At 38.7% G+C, this 15260-nt stretch overlaps 1 protein-coding gene across 1 annotated transcript in view; it reads left to right on the top strand.

Moving 5' to 3' along the window:
* The window catches only part of TMTC4 (transmembrane O-mannosyltransferase targeting cadherins 4), an 84721-nt gene that overhangs the window by 58653 nt on the left and 10808 nt on the right, over positions 1 to 15260 (top strand). Inside the window, 8 exon segments of the mRNA XM_070751228.1 lie at positions 522 to 724; positions 3263 to 3353; positions 3355 to 3435; positions 3540 to 3671; positions 7455 to 7534; positions 9893 to 10000; positions 11460 to 11601; positions 14433 to 14547. Of these exon segments, the coding sequence (XP_070607329.1) occupies positions 522 to 724; positions 3263 to 3353; positions 3355 to 3435; positions 3540 to 3671; positions 7455 to 7534; positions 9893 to 10000; positions 11460 to 11601; positions 14433 to 14547 (952 nt within the window).

Below are 15260 nucleotides of genomic sequence, written 5' to 3'. Positions count from 1 at the left end.
ATTATAATATTGTTTTTATCATTGTTGTGAGCCGCCCCGAGTCTTCGGAGAGGGGCGGCATACAAATCTAATAAATTATTATTATTATTATTATTATTATTATTATTATTATTATCTCATGTGGTTGTATAAGTTCATATCAGGGCCAACGTGGAGGAGGTGTTGGAATCAAAGAAATGAAAACAGAAGTGACCTCCCTCGGATTGAAGCTGTGCCTCTTTTAATAACATACACAAGAGGCTTAGCTCCAGTTGTGTGGTCACTACAGCCATCTTGAATTTTAAAGTTTCCAAGGTGGCTTGTGATTCACACCTTCCAAGGAAGTGAAATCACCTTGACCTCCAAGGTGATTCTGTTCACCAGCTGGTTGAGTCTCTGTGAAGTCTCTTCGGTTCAGTTCGTTTTTAAATAGCTAGAGATGTTTCCTTGAAATTCAGATTCCTTCATGAAATGTTGATTCCCTTCCCTGTTTTTCATATTCCCATGAGCTGTTTTATATATATTTTCCCTTTCATTGACAGGCAATAAATTATAATTACTACTATTCTCTGAATGCTTGGCTGTTGCTGTGTCCCTGGTGGCTCTGTTTTGATTGGTCAATGGGCTGCGTGCCTCTTATTAAATCAGTCAGCGACTGGAGAATAATTGCTCTGGTGCTTCTTTGGCTCTGCCTGATTGTGTTAGCATGCCAAGCTTTGAGTTCGAAAGACAGCCAGAAAAGAAGGTAAATTTGGGTCAACATGTTGGTAAGACATTATTGCATGACATCTAGCACTACACTTCTTTGTGGAATTAGTGGAATCAATATCATTTAGCAAATAAAGCAAGGCCAGGGGTATCATTTAGCAAAGATTGTGTGTGTGTATATATATCTATATATATATATATGTCACATGTTTTTTGCTGAATTTGAAAATTAAGGGAGACTAGGATAGATCTATTTTGGCCTTATTTTGGCCTCATCAGCGAGCCATACCAACTGGGACTTGAACCTGCAACCTTTGCCTTGTAAGGCAGAGAATTATCCTCTAGGCTACAGTATCCAATCCCTTCAGCTCTGCACCAGGGAAGGGTTACATATTTTTGTGTCGAATCACCCTGGTGTATTGAAGGAACATCACAGCTCCTTATTTGCCTCTCGGCCCAACCCAGGGCCATTTCCAAGGCAGCTAATTTTATTGATAGCCGACAATTCTATCTGTATGTGTCACATATTTAATATATAAATAAATTTATAAATAAACCCATCGCTTGCAAGGAAAGATTGTCCTGATGGTGCAAATGAATGAAAGGGAAGTGGGGGAATTTACTGGGGAGAAATTGAAAACAAATTTTCTATGGGTTTTTTTTTTTTGAGATTATTTATGGTACACTCTAAGTCCCATTTGAAGCCACCCTGTCCCTGTATCAAAACCTCCACTACTACATCCCACATTGTTTAGGAGAAACCTAAACAGAGGGAGATAAGGTTTTTCATTTATTAATATTAAATAGCAGTCAATTGAAAAGACCAGTGAATTTATTTCTCCTAACACCCTCCACATACATGCACACTTTATGTTCTGCAGATTTTTACTCTAAATACCTTAGATTTTTTTTCTTTACATTAATACACTTGGATGTTTTACATTTTCCTTGATATTGATATTTTTCTCAGCCATCAAAATGTGTTTGTTCTGGATATGCAGCATGGTCCTGGATTATATCTAGGATTGGTCTTTAATATCCCACAAACATTAAAAGGAAATAGCTGGATTTAGGCCCTTGATCTGTTATGCCTACGCATTGATATAGGGGGGGGGGGGGGGAACCAAAACAGAGCCACAGTCCATGATAAAAAAAAGAATAATGAAAAAGACTTGTAACAAACCTGTATAACTCGTAATCATCCTGTACAGCTTTTCTACAGAGATAACAATTTCTTCAAAATAAAGGGGATAGTTTTGATCTTCACCTTGCATAGAATTATTAGATTGAATCATTTCTTTCTAAATGGTTTGTAATCCTTTAATACTGGAAGATAAGGACTGTGTTGAGAAGCCTATATGATTTTGTTTTTCCATGAAGACTTTTTCTGAGGAATGGAAACTTAGACAAATGGCAACATGTGTTTAGTAGTGTAATGATACAAAGCTTGTTCTTAGGAACTGATGTCCTTATGTTTGACAATAGTACATTAACAGTGGTTTGTCTCACCATCACTTGCTCCAAGGATTAAATGCTCCCAGTTCACTCGTGCCTGTCGGTCGTCAGAGAGCTGAAGGGAGAGCAAGGCCTGGACGCTGCCATTTGGGTTCTTTTACCCTCTGCACATGCACAGAATGCTTTGCGCATGCAGAGAGGATAAAAGAACCCAAATGGCAGCAGGTGGGCTCCCTTCACAATCGGCTCTCCAACAACCCACAGGCACGAGTGAACCAGGGGCATTTCACCCCTGACTCTCTAGCTAGAGGTATAGCAAGCAGGAAGAGGGAGATTGTGATCCCCTTATATAGAGCGCTGGTGAGACCACATTTGGAATACTGTGTTCAGTTCTGGAGACCTCACCTACAAAAAGATATTGACAAAATTGAACGGGTCCAAAGACGGGCTAAAAGAGTGGTGGAAGGTCTTAAGCTTAAGGAAAGACTTAATGAACTCAATCTGTATAGTCTGGATGACAGAAGGAAAAGGGGGGACATGATCGAAACATTTAAATATGTTAAAGGGTTAAATAAGGTTCAGGAGGGAAGTGTTTTTAATAGGAAAGTGAACACAAGAACAAGGGGACACAATCTGAAGTTAGTTGGGGGAAAGATCAAAAGCAACATGAGAAAATATTATTTTACTGAAAGAGTAGTAGATCCTTGGAACAAACTTCCAGCAGACGTGGTTGGTAAATCCACAGTAACTGAATTTAAACATGCCTGGGATAAACATATATCCATTGTAAGATAAAATACAGGAAATAGTATAAGGGCAGACTAGATGGACCATGAGGTCTTTTTCTGCCGTCAGTCTTCTATGTTTCTATGTTTCTATGTTTCTATGACTCACTCCCTACCTTCCCCCTGTGAACCCTTATGGAAAGAATGGAAAGGAGCCAGATAATCATGGATTTTTGATGTTACTAAACCCCACAGAAAGACAGGGCGACAGCAGAGCTCCCTGGCTGGATGCTTAGATTTCTCATGCCAAAGATTGAACCTCTTGTATAATATATATTGTAGTTAAGAGTTTTAGTCCATGTTGTAAAATCATTTTTTTCCCCTCTGCATTTCAGAATCCTTACTCTGGGATTAGGATTTCTCATCATTCCTTTTGTTCCGGCAAGTAACCTATTTTTTAGAGTTGGGTTTGTTGTTGCCGAGAGGGGTCACCTATCTTCCCAGTATTGGTTACTGCATATTGATTACATACGGATTTGGTCTGTTGTGTGAACAAGCCAAGAATAAGGTACAAACAACATTATCCTAACGGTTGGCCAACCCCCCCCCCCCCCAAAAAACGGGAAAGGGAATTAAAAACTGAGATTGCTAAAATGTGTCTTCTTTCTCAAGAAATTGTTGGTTGCTGCTCTCCTGGGCCTGCTACTGATAAATGTGTGGCGTTGCATCATCCGTAGTAACCAGTGGAGATCGGAGGAGCAGCTGTTTAGGAGTGCTTTGTCTGTCTGTCCACTGAATGCCAAAGTAAGCATTTGCGTTTTCTAAAAATAGTAATTCTACTGTTCCATTATGGTAAATAATTATTATTTCTGGTATTTATCTTCTTGCCCAAACACTTTAGGATTATTCCCTATTATATCAGCAGTTTTAGTAATTAAAGTACAGTAGTACCTGAACGTTTAGTGAAGACATTTATTCCTATTAATTTTTCATAGTTCAATTGTTTTCTGTATTCATTTTTACTATTCATTTCCTAATTGGCAAACAGGACCCTAGGGAGAAAAATCCTATGCATTCTATAAAATCTCACATTAAAACCTTGTTTGTTTGTTTTGTTTGTTTGTTGGACTTTTGTAAAAATATGTTTATTGGTTATATACATTAAAAACAGGGTACAAAAAAGTAAAGGGAATATATATAATGTACATTCTAGCAATTATAGTTTACTTATATAGCATGCGTGATTGGGGAAGGAGAGGGAAAGAAAGGGAAAAGGATTTAGAAAGAAGGGAAGGAGATAGAAGAGGAGGACGAATAGAAAAACAGAACAAGAAAAGAGTAGTAAGAAGAGTGTGGAGGGCCAGCGTTAGAGCTGGGGCTTCTATGTTTGCGGCCTGTGGTTTAAGCATATAGGTGGTATAGATTTTCCTGAAGTTTTATCCATATGTATTTGACGTAGTTGCTAGTGCCATCATTTATCTGTGATTTATGAGTTTGTTCATTCAGTTTCTTTGTAGTTCAAAATTTGTGTCGATCGGTGTTTACATTTTATCGTTTCAATTTGGTATTATGATTCATGGACTTTTATATAACAATATATAACATCTTAAATCCAATTAATTAAATTTAAAATCTAAAACCCTCCAAAAACTCTAAAAAGACAATCATCCCCATTCAATCAACATACTCTCAACACATTCATTTGGCCAGGGGGCTAGAGTCTAATGGCCCCAGACCTGGTGGCATAAATCGGTGATTTTCAACCTTTTTTGAGTCACTGCACATTTTTTACATTTACAAAACCCTGGGGCACATTGAGTTTGGGGGGGGGGGGGTAAAAAAGTTTGGACCAATTTTTTTCTCTCTTCCTCCCTTTCACTCTATTTCTCTCTTCCTCCTTCTTTCTCTTCTTCTTTTTCTCTCTCTCCATCCCTCTTTCTTTCTCTCTTCCTTCCTTCCTCTCTTTTTTGCTCTCTTTCTCCCTCCCTCCCTCTATGTCTTTCTCTCTTCCACCTTCCCTCCCTCTCTTTCTCTCTCTCTCTCTTGCTCTCTCCCTTGCTTTCTTTCTCTCTTTTCTTCCTCTCTCTCTCTCTTTCTCTCTCTCTCTTTCTTTCTTTCTCTCTCTCTTGTTTTCTTTTTCTCTCTTTCTTTCTTTCTTTCTCTCTCTCTTGCTTTCTCTCTCTCTCTTCTTTCTCTCTTTTTTCTTTCTCTCTCTCTTGTTTTCTTTCTCTCTCTTGCTTTCTTTCTCTCTCTCTTGTTTTCTTTCTCTCTCTGAGCTTCGCGGCACACCTGACCATGTCTCGCGGCACACTGGTTGAAAAACATTGGCATAAATGAGTTTTAAGAGTCTTACGGAAGGCAAGGAGGGGGAGGGCAGTACAAATCTTTGGGGGAACTGATTCCAGAAGGCTCTTCCCCTAGGCCGCACCAAACGACATTGTCTAGTTGACGGGACCCCGAGAAGGCTGACTCTGTAAGTCCTGACCAGTCGCTGGGATTCATGCGGCAGGAGGCGGTCACTTATAATAAGTGACCAATGTTTCAAGTCCTATTTAAGTGTTACAGTTGCTGTGTTAGTCATAGCTAATAAGAATAGCATTGTATTTCTTGAAAAGGGAAACAAAACATCTTCATTGCGTGTTTTGGAAAGAGTGTCACATCCCATTTTATTGGTTGGATACAGGCACACTAATTAACAGAGCCCTTGATTTCTGAAACTCCATATGGCATCTTGCTGCATTAAAGCTTTGCCTTCAGCCTTAAATTATTTTTGCTTCTCCATCACTAGAACTAATTTGAATATTGTTGATGTTTGAGTGCGGTAAAAAATTGATGAGGATTACATGATCTTTTGTGATGTGGTATGTGGCACACAGTAACAGGCTGCATAGCATTTTTTAAAGTGTAATAAATCCAGTGAACAAGTGGATTTGAGGCATACACATCTCTTATTGGGTAAACCAACAACTTCAAATGTTTCTATACACTTTTCAGTCTGGATGTTCTGTTTATAGAAGGTCCAAATTATACTACTTTACTTCTTAACAATTCTTAAGCTAGTATCCTCAGGAGTGAACTGGTATTGAATTTTTTTTTTACTTATGAGCACAAGATGGTTGCAGATAACTCAGATTTTGTGTTATTGGTATAGAGATGCTGCTTCATAAATTGGGCCCACCCCTGATTTTCTACATGATTAAAAGCAACTGGATGCTGTTAATAAAGCTGTTAATAATATATTATCTTCACCAGGCACAGATGTTATATGATCTTCATCCTACTCTCATTACAGTTTCTTATGTCTAAAATGTGAGCAGTGGAACTATTGCTATTCTGTCTTAAGTCTTCCTCCAGAATATGTCAAAAGGCAGGTTAATGAGAGAAAATTTGGAATATAATAAGCTTCAGTATGAAGCAAATGTAATGTAAATAAAATCAAAATAGAAAAAAGTGTTTTAGTTCTTTAAAGAGCTAGTATTCTCTTTAGATTGTTACATCCAACAATAATTTTTTTCCTTAGTGTTCTGTAGGGATCAGGGCTTATATTAGTAATTATAGTACATATTCATAGTAAATAGTATTGGTGTTTTAATATTTCCTGAAACAGAGGGCCCATTTTCAATTTAATTTGAAAATGGGCATTAATTTGAAGAATAGTCCCCATGAAGACAAAATGGACTGTATAATCGTATTCTAACAATTGAACTTAGTCTTTTAACATCTTTGTTACAGAAAGCAATCCATTATAGTCACCTAACTTGTATATGTAACTCCTAATTTTGTTTTCGTAATTACAAAGGTTGTAATTCTTAGATTTAATTTTGAAATCATGATATTTATTTGAGATTGACTACATGAGAAATGCAATAGAACAGACTGAAAATATGCAGGTAGTAAATTTAAATATGACTTAAACATCACAGCCAATTGTCAACATCAGCATCAATTTGATTTTCATTCCATTCATTACCTCTTAGATGTTTAATTAAAATGCAGTCTTAATAGTCGCTTTCTGAATAGTGTTTCCATTATCAACAACAGGTTCCATAATCAAACCAATTAACCATTGAGAATATTTTTTTCATTCTCCCAACAAATTGCAGCATGAATATCTGATAGAAAAATATATGTGGGCTTTTAAATAAGCTAGAATACTGCAGAACCTTAACTAGCTTGGCAACTAGGATGGGTACAGTTGTAGCATTTCTCCTGGAGTTGTCTTGAATGTTTTGATAAGGATTTGGCCATAGAAAGTGGTGGTGATGAGTATAAGTTCTGAGTCCCATTAAGTGTTTCTGATATATAGATGGTGACCAGAGCACATTTAAAGCTAACAGTTCTTTCAATATTTTGTCAGTTTTTCCCCCTCCAATTCTTGTTTTATCAAGGATGATTACATCTGTCACTTACATAATCATCTGTTTTTTCAATAGTTAAACTAAGCATCATGTTAAAATACATGAATAAAAAATACACATCTATTTAAATTGTTGCAGTCATCCAGATCAAATTTCTATAAACCAAAAGTCATATTCATTAAAAGAAAATCACTGTCTAGAATGATATGGTTCTGACCTTCGCTTTCAGGTCCATTATAATGTTGGGAAAAACTTGGCTGATAATGGCAATCAAAGTGCTGCAATCAATTACTACAGAGAGGCTGTAAGGTATGGATGATTTGGAGTGTGTGTTTTTTTAATTGTTGGTTTGTTTTTAAAAAGTAGAAAGCAGATAGGGTAAAAATCTGACAATCAGAAAGATTATCAGCTGTGATATTAGAATATTGTAGATTTATTAAATATATTCTAAGATGCGTTTGTTTTAATGATGCATTAGCCATTGTAGTTTAGTACAGACGTAATGCTAAACAGTATATCTTGATATGACTGTAACTTGTTGCTTATATCCTAAGATTTTTATTAATATTGCTTCTTCATTGCTTATTGACCCCTATGACAATCATTAAGTGTCATACCACATGATTCTTGACAAATGTATATTTTATTTTATGTACGCTGAGAGCATATGCACCAAGACAAATTCCTTGTGTATCCAATCACACTTGGCCAATAAAATTCTATTCTATTCTATTGTGTTACAGTGGCTGGAATTTTATAGTGTATTAAGATAAAACTAGTTTAATAATAATCAAAATAATAATAATAAAAGTGGCTTAGCAGAATTTAAAAATATTAGTGATGTGGTCCAGGAAAAATATTTTATAAAACATCAATTGTATTAAGTGGATAAAATTACATATCTGTAAAATTTTAAGACAAATTTGAATGTTGACACCATATCTTATTACTAGAACGTGTACTCACCATATGGATAGCAGATTGCAGGGCAGTTGTGGGCTGGAAATGACAAAAGATTCAGAATTATTGTAAACAGCATAGAAACAATTGGTTATTCTCTTTTGTTTTGCCATTACAAATTGAGTTATGGACACATGAAATAAATGAGTTGCCTTTTTAAAAAAAAAATGAAATAATGAGGAAGTTTAGTTCCTGATTTTAATTAATGGTGAAGCTATGCTTTCTGGTATTGTCTTTAATACAGGTAGTCCTCGATTTATAACTACAATTGGAGCCAGAATTTCTCTCACTAAGCAAAGTGCTTGTTAAATCAGTCAGGCCTGATTTTGCAACCTTTTTCTAACCTCAGATGGTAGATGGATCATTGCAGTTGTTAAACAAATCAGGCTTCCCAATTGGCTTTGTCAGAAGCCAGTAGGAAAAGTTGCAAATGGCAGTCATACGACTCGGGAACTGTTGTGGTTGGCTCTGGCCCAGCTCCTGCCCCAGGGAATGTGGAGGTGGATGCAGGGGAAACATCAACATGTCATGGGCCTGTTTCGTTGCCGACAGAGTCAGGTAGTGCAGTTTCCTTGAACGAAGAGAAAGGTGGGGGTGACTTTGAAGAATGGGGTTTAGCACACAGTCCAGGAAGCCAATCTCCATTATCTTCGGTCGATTCAGATGAAGAAGTGTTAGACCCACACATGCGCGGAATTATGCAAAGAAGAGACCAATTGAGGACATATTACAGGAGATAAGAGAGGCCACCTGTGTTTGGGTGAGGCTCCAGTAATTAGAGCTGCTGATATAAATAGCAGTGTGTTGGTTTGGCCCTTGTGGAAGATTATCTGATCGTTGTTCTTCAGGACTGTGCCTTGCTGTTTCCGGACTTTGTTGATTTTTCACGACTTTGAAACCAAAGCAGAGCAAAGTGTGTGTGTCTCACTTCGTGGAAGAAGGAGGGCTGTGACGTGTCTTTACAGCTACTAGCTAAGTACTTAAGGACTGATTAAGGAGATTGTACAGACTACCAGGTTGTTTTGGGACGAGTGCTCTTTGCAATACAAAAAGGGTGCTTTGTTTCTTTTGAATTTTTGTGATAAAGAACATTGTTTTTGAACTTTCAAGTGTGTGTGTCTGAAATTTGTACCCTTGAATTTTCGGGAGACTCTTACCATAGAGCCCGGCAGAACAGGAACTCTGCAACCATCATAAATGATGTGATTGTCAAGCTCTTGAATTTTGATCATGTGACCATGGGGATGCTGAGAGGGTCATAAATACAATGACTATTTTGCAATGCTGGTAAGCGATCGATTGCAAGTCAAGGACTATATGTACAACATTTAGCAAGCAATAAAGCATTGATGAGATAAAAGCCAGGCTACAAAAATTAATAACAGAAACAATTGCATTTGATGCTCATTTTGGAGGTTTTTCCTTCCTTTCTATCTTGTTTCATTTTGATTTGGGCTGGAAATTTATTTATTAGATTTGTATGTCGCTCCTCTCCATAGACTCGTTCAATAGTCCAGTCCTGAGTGGGAAGGTGAGAGCAGTTTAATATATGCCTGATGGTGTTATTGCATGTCTACATCTGTCTTTGATTGATATAAAAATGACAGTGGAAGAGAAGAATTGTGGCTGTGTGGACAAATAAAATTAGGAGAACTGTCTCCTTTGAGTGAATAATTCTTGAATTTGTTTTTGTCTTTTCAAACCTAGATTGAATCCTAAATACGTGCACGCTATGAACAACTTGGGAAATATCTTGAAAGAAAAAAACGAGCTTCATGAAGCTGAAGAACTTCTCTCACTAGCTGTTCAAATACAGTATGTTTTAATGCCAAAATCTAGCTGTGGGCCACCGCCATATTGTGGTATTATCTGGATCTTGTCTTAGCTAATCTTCTGAAACATACTCTGTGATGCGGTTATGTGTAAAGTGTTTCATTAGAGGAAACTCTAGAACATTCCTTCTCCAGATTTCACAAGTTGTCTTTTTCAGGATGTTTTTCATAAATGGTGAAAGTTGTATATACATGGTCTAGGCCAAGGATAGGCAAAGTTGGCTCTTCTATGGCATGTGGACTTCAACTCCCAGAATTCCTGAGCTAGCATGATTGGCTTAGGAATTCTGGGAGTTGAAGTCCACCAGTCATAGAAGAGCCAACTTTGCCTATCCCTGGTCTAAGACTCCAAAAAATCTAGTTGAGATAAGAGAAGAGTACAGAATTTCTAAGAACATTCCTTGTTTTGTAATGAAGTATTTTGCCTATCTCTAGAGTAAATTTGGCCCTGAAGTAAATAGTGTCATTTCTACAAAATAGAGCTACGGTATATTAATTCCTGTCATATACTTTTGACACCAGTGCCGTTAGCTATTAGTTTGCATCTTTGGCATAAGGAGGCTTTACTGAAGGTACCTGAAGGACCATCCCCTCTGTATGCCCTTCTTTAAATCCCACCCTTCATGACACCGGACCAGAATATCTCTGGGACCGCCTTCTGCCGCATGAATCCCAGCGACCAGTTAGGTCCCACAGAGTTGGCCTTCTCCGGGTCCCGTCAACTAAACAATGTCGGTTGGCAGGACCCAGGGGAAGAGCCTTCTCTGTGGCGGCGCCGACCCTTTGGAATCAACTCCCCCCAGATATCAGAGTTGCCCCCACCTTCCTTGCCCTTCGTAAGCTCCTTAAAACTCACCTCTGTCGTCAGGCATGGGGGAATTGAGACTTTCCCTCCCCCTAGGCTTATAAAATTTATGCATGGTATGTTAGTATGTATGATTGGTTTCTAAATTGGGGTTTTAAATTAACTTAAATATTAGATTGGTTTACATTGTATTATTATTGCTGTGAGCCGCCCCGAGTCTGCGGAGAGGGGCGTCATACAAATCTGATTAATAAATAAATAATAAATAAATAAATGTTAGCTTAATTCGAACGTAGAACAAGGATTCTCTGCGATTGATCTTAGCCAAAAGGCCGAGAAGCAATGGGAACAAAGATTCTCTGTAGTGATTTATATAACGTTTCCCTTCTCTTTAGTTGTAGGGTAATTCTATTCAACCTGGCTTTAAATGCATTGTCTCTATTGCTTGTGTTTAAATTATTCTCTACCCCACCCCTGTCCTTAATGTATCATGTTATTGCATTATTGTTTTGTTTGTTTTTTTAAAAAATACTTAAATTGTTTTACAGTTTTAAATTCAGATTGCATTTTTAGTAAGGGGCATCAAAGCTGTACTTGTACTTAATATGCTAAAATGTTCACAACTCTCTTTGCCTAGGCCTGATTTTGCAGCAGCATGGATGAATTTAGGGATAGTGCAGAATAGCTTAAGAAGGTATGAAGAAGCAGAGAAAAGCTACTGGACTGCAATTAGACACAGGAAAAAATACCCAGATTGTTACTATAATCTAGGACGCTTAGTAAGTGTACTTATTTATCTTTCTGCTAATGATCCTAGATCAGCCTTTCTCAACCTTAGCAAGTTTAGGTTGTCTGGTTGTCAACTCCCAGAATTCCCCAGCAAGCAACGCCTTGGAGTTGAAGTCCACCCATCTTAAAGATGCCATGTTTGAGAAATACTGTCCTAGATACATAAGATGCAGTCAGTTTTGAATGTTGATCAGTTGCTTATTAGAGAGTATCTCCTTGGACTTTGAACTTGTTTAGAAAGATTCTTTAGGCTCTTTCCCACACTGAAGTTGCAGTCTAAATTTTAGTAGAAGTGAATTATAATATAGGATTGCATCAGAGCAAATATAAACCAAACCTCACATTGAATCTTCTAGTGTCCCAGAAATGCTCAAGGAAAGACTCTTGTTTATGAACTAAATGTTTCTTGAACTATATATATAAGATTGTACAATATGTAAAACTATATATTAAAGTGGTAAAAATTAGCAGCACACTGTGCCCTATATCAGGGGTCCCCAACCCTTGGTCCATGCACCAACGCTGGTCCACGGCATACCAGAAACCAGGCGATGCAAACAAGCAAAGCCCCATCTGCAGGATGCAGGCAGCATGCAAAACCACATCCTCTCGGTCCATGGAAAAACCTCTCTCCATAGAGCCAGCCGCTGGTGTCCAAAAGGTTGGGGGCCTCCGACCTATTTAATTACTGAAGTGCAGGTAGTCCTCGACTTACAACAGTTCATTTAGTAACCATTCAGAGTTACAATGACATTGAAAAATGTAGACTTGTGACCATTTTTCAGTTGCAGCATCCCCTTGGTCGCATGGTCAAAATTCAGATGCTTGTGGTTCATATTTATGGTGGTTGCAGTATCCTGGAGACACGTGATCAGCTTTTGTGACAAAGTTATTGGGGAAGCCAGATTCCCTTAGCAACCAGGTTTTTAACTTACCAGCTACAGGGATTCACCTTTGTAGCATCCCTATCAGAGGTGGGTTGCTCCCCTATAGAACTGGTATTGGGAATTTTCCCCCACTCGCTGAACCAGGAGCAATGGCCGGCTGGCCACGTCCCCAAACCAGCTCTCTCGGTGGTGCTTTTGGCTTCTGCATGTGCAGAAAAGCTGTTTTTTACTTCTGCACATGTGCAAAAGCTGAGTTTTTGGCATTGTGCATGCACGCACAAAGCACAGTGATAGTGGGCAATGCGTATTCGCCTACGTGGCACGGGATGAAACAAACTGGCAGTGAGGTAAGTTAGAAACCACCCCAATCCCTATGATTATGTGGTCCAAATTGAGTTGCTTGGCAACTGGATCTTATACTTATGACTGTTGCTGTGTCCCATGGTGTTGTGATCACCTTTTGTGACCTTTCAACAAGCAAAATAATAGAGAAGATAGATGTACTTAACAACTCTGTTATTAATTTATCAATTGCAACAATTCACTTAACAATTATGGCAAGAAAGCTGTAAAATGGATCAAAACCCACTTAATAGATATCTCACTTAACAATAGAAATTTTGAACTAAATTGTGGTCATAAATTGAGGGCTACCTGTAATTGAACAATCTGAAAGTCTAGGGGGAAATGGAGAAAAGGGCTAGAGGAGAGAATTAATTGAACGATAGAAAATAAACACTCTTTAATAGCATTAGTAATACACGCTCTTTAATAACATTAGTAATAAATTAGCAGATTCCACTGCTAATTTTCTCCCAACTGCTGTTCTTGGCAGTCTTTTGGAGGGAGGGGTCAACTCTACCCTCACCAAATTGGGGTGAGAAATAATTTTATTTCTTAACACTGTACTGTCATGCCAAAAATTAGCACCAATAGGGATTGGCAATGCCTTGTGAATGCCACAGTTTGGGATGTTATGCCATTACAAGATCTCTGTTGCTACACAAAACTCAGGTTCTCCCCAAACCTGAAAATGTGGGTTCCCCCCTCTTCAGAAGTGTCCTGGGAGCTTCATGGGTTGCAAAAAGTATATTTGAGGTTGTGGATTATAAACTATGGATAGGTCATCAGTGTCTTATTTTTAAACCAACGTTGATATTCCAGACAGTAGCAGGATAAATGTAAATAATAGGCAAATTTTGGCCAGCCCAGCACTTATTATTATTCTAGTGATTTTTGTGTGTGGTTTTTGTTTGTTTGTTTGTTTGTTTGTTTTGCTTGCTTGCTTTGCATTCCAACATGTAAGATGCCTAGATTATATCAATTGGAAAAGCCGATCAATTTCTTTAATCAATAAACGCTCATCTTTCTTCTAAAATAAGAAAAGCACAGAACTTTGGGTTGTTTGTATGTTTAAATCAGAATATGCAGCCTTGGTTATTTAAGCATGAGGAGGTTCTTTGGGTCATTTCCCCAAACTCTGTATCTTTGGAAGGAGCAGAAACATTGACCCACAATATGGGCACTGCCCTGGAAAGAGAGGCAGCTTCTTTTTAAATTTGCAGACAGGGGCTCTGTGAGATCCTCTACTTTGAAGCCCCCTCTTAATGTCAAACCAAAACCAAAACAGAACACAGCCCCAAGCATACAGACTGGGGACGTTTCTAAGCAGAAGGTCTGTAGAGAATGGGACAAATGTTCACAAAATATACAAACTCTTCTACTCGATACACAATTATGTGCAATTCTTAGTGTAAATCCCTCCCCCCACACACACACACACACATATTTGGCCTTTATGAAAACACTTTTCTGGAATTGTAGCTATTCACACTGCAAATTTGTTTGGGGTGCAGAGACTCTAATGTAGTGGGACCTGAGCAAGGATGACTTTCCTTGGCTTGTTATCTCACAGCCAATTGTGTTACTTTCAGTACGCTGATCTAAATCGCCACATAGATGCATTGAATGCCTGGAGAAACGCCACAGTGTTGAAACCACAACATAGTTTGGCTTGGAACAACATGATTATATTGCTCGACAATACAGGTACAATCTGCTTCCCCCACCCCACCCCACCCCACCCCAAGAATATTTTTTTTTCTGCATCTTGTTTAGATCTCCAGCCCATTGTTTTGTGCTACATGATCTGGGGGCTTTAGTTCTAAAGTAGGAACTAGAATGTCACCAACCCAAGATTTTACAGCTGCTGCAAAAGAACATCTCTCACAATCTGTATGTAGACTTGCCAATGTACCAGAAGTGTGTCCTTAGATACCAGGTTTGCATCAATGTCTTGTGTTCTGATTTTCTATTACTTTTGCAAGTGGCTGATAAGATGGAGTGGCTGTGGGTTTTGCCTCCCAAGGACAATCCCACCTGTCCGTCCATCACCCTGGGGGGGGGGGGAATTATTGACCCCCTCGGAGAGGGTCTGCAACTTGGGCATCCTCCTCGATCCACAGCTCACATTAGAGAACCATCTTTCAGCTGTGGCGAGGGGGGCGTTTGCCCAGGTTCGCCTGGTGCAACAGTTGCGGCCCTATTTGGACCGGGACTCATTACTCACAGTCACTCATTCCCCTCATCACCTCGAGGCTCGACTACTGTAATGCTCTCTACATGGGGCTACCTTTGAAAAGTGTTCGGAAACTTCAGATCGTGCAGAATGCAGCTGCGAGAGCAGTCATGGGCTTCCCTAGGTATGCCCATGTTACACCAACACTCCGCAGTCTGCATTGGTTGCCGATCAATTTCCGGTC

This window comes from Erythrolamprus reginae, chromosome 4, assembly GCF_031021105.1.
Source record: "Erythrolamprus reginae isolate rEryReg1 chromosome 4, rEryReg1.hap1, whole genome shotgun sequence".
NCBI classification, from domain to species: Eukaryota; Metazoa; Chordata; class Lepidosauria; order Squamata; family Dipsadidae; genus Erythrolamprus; species Erythrolamprus reginae.
The sequence above is the reverse complement of the archived record's forward strand: the minus strand, read 5'-3'. Positions and strand labels throughout refer to the sequence as shown.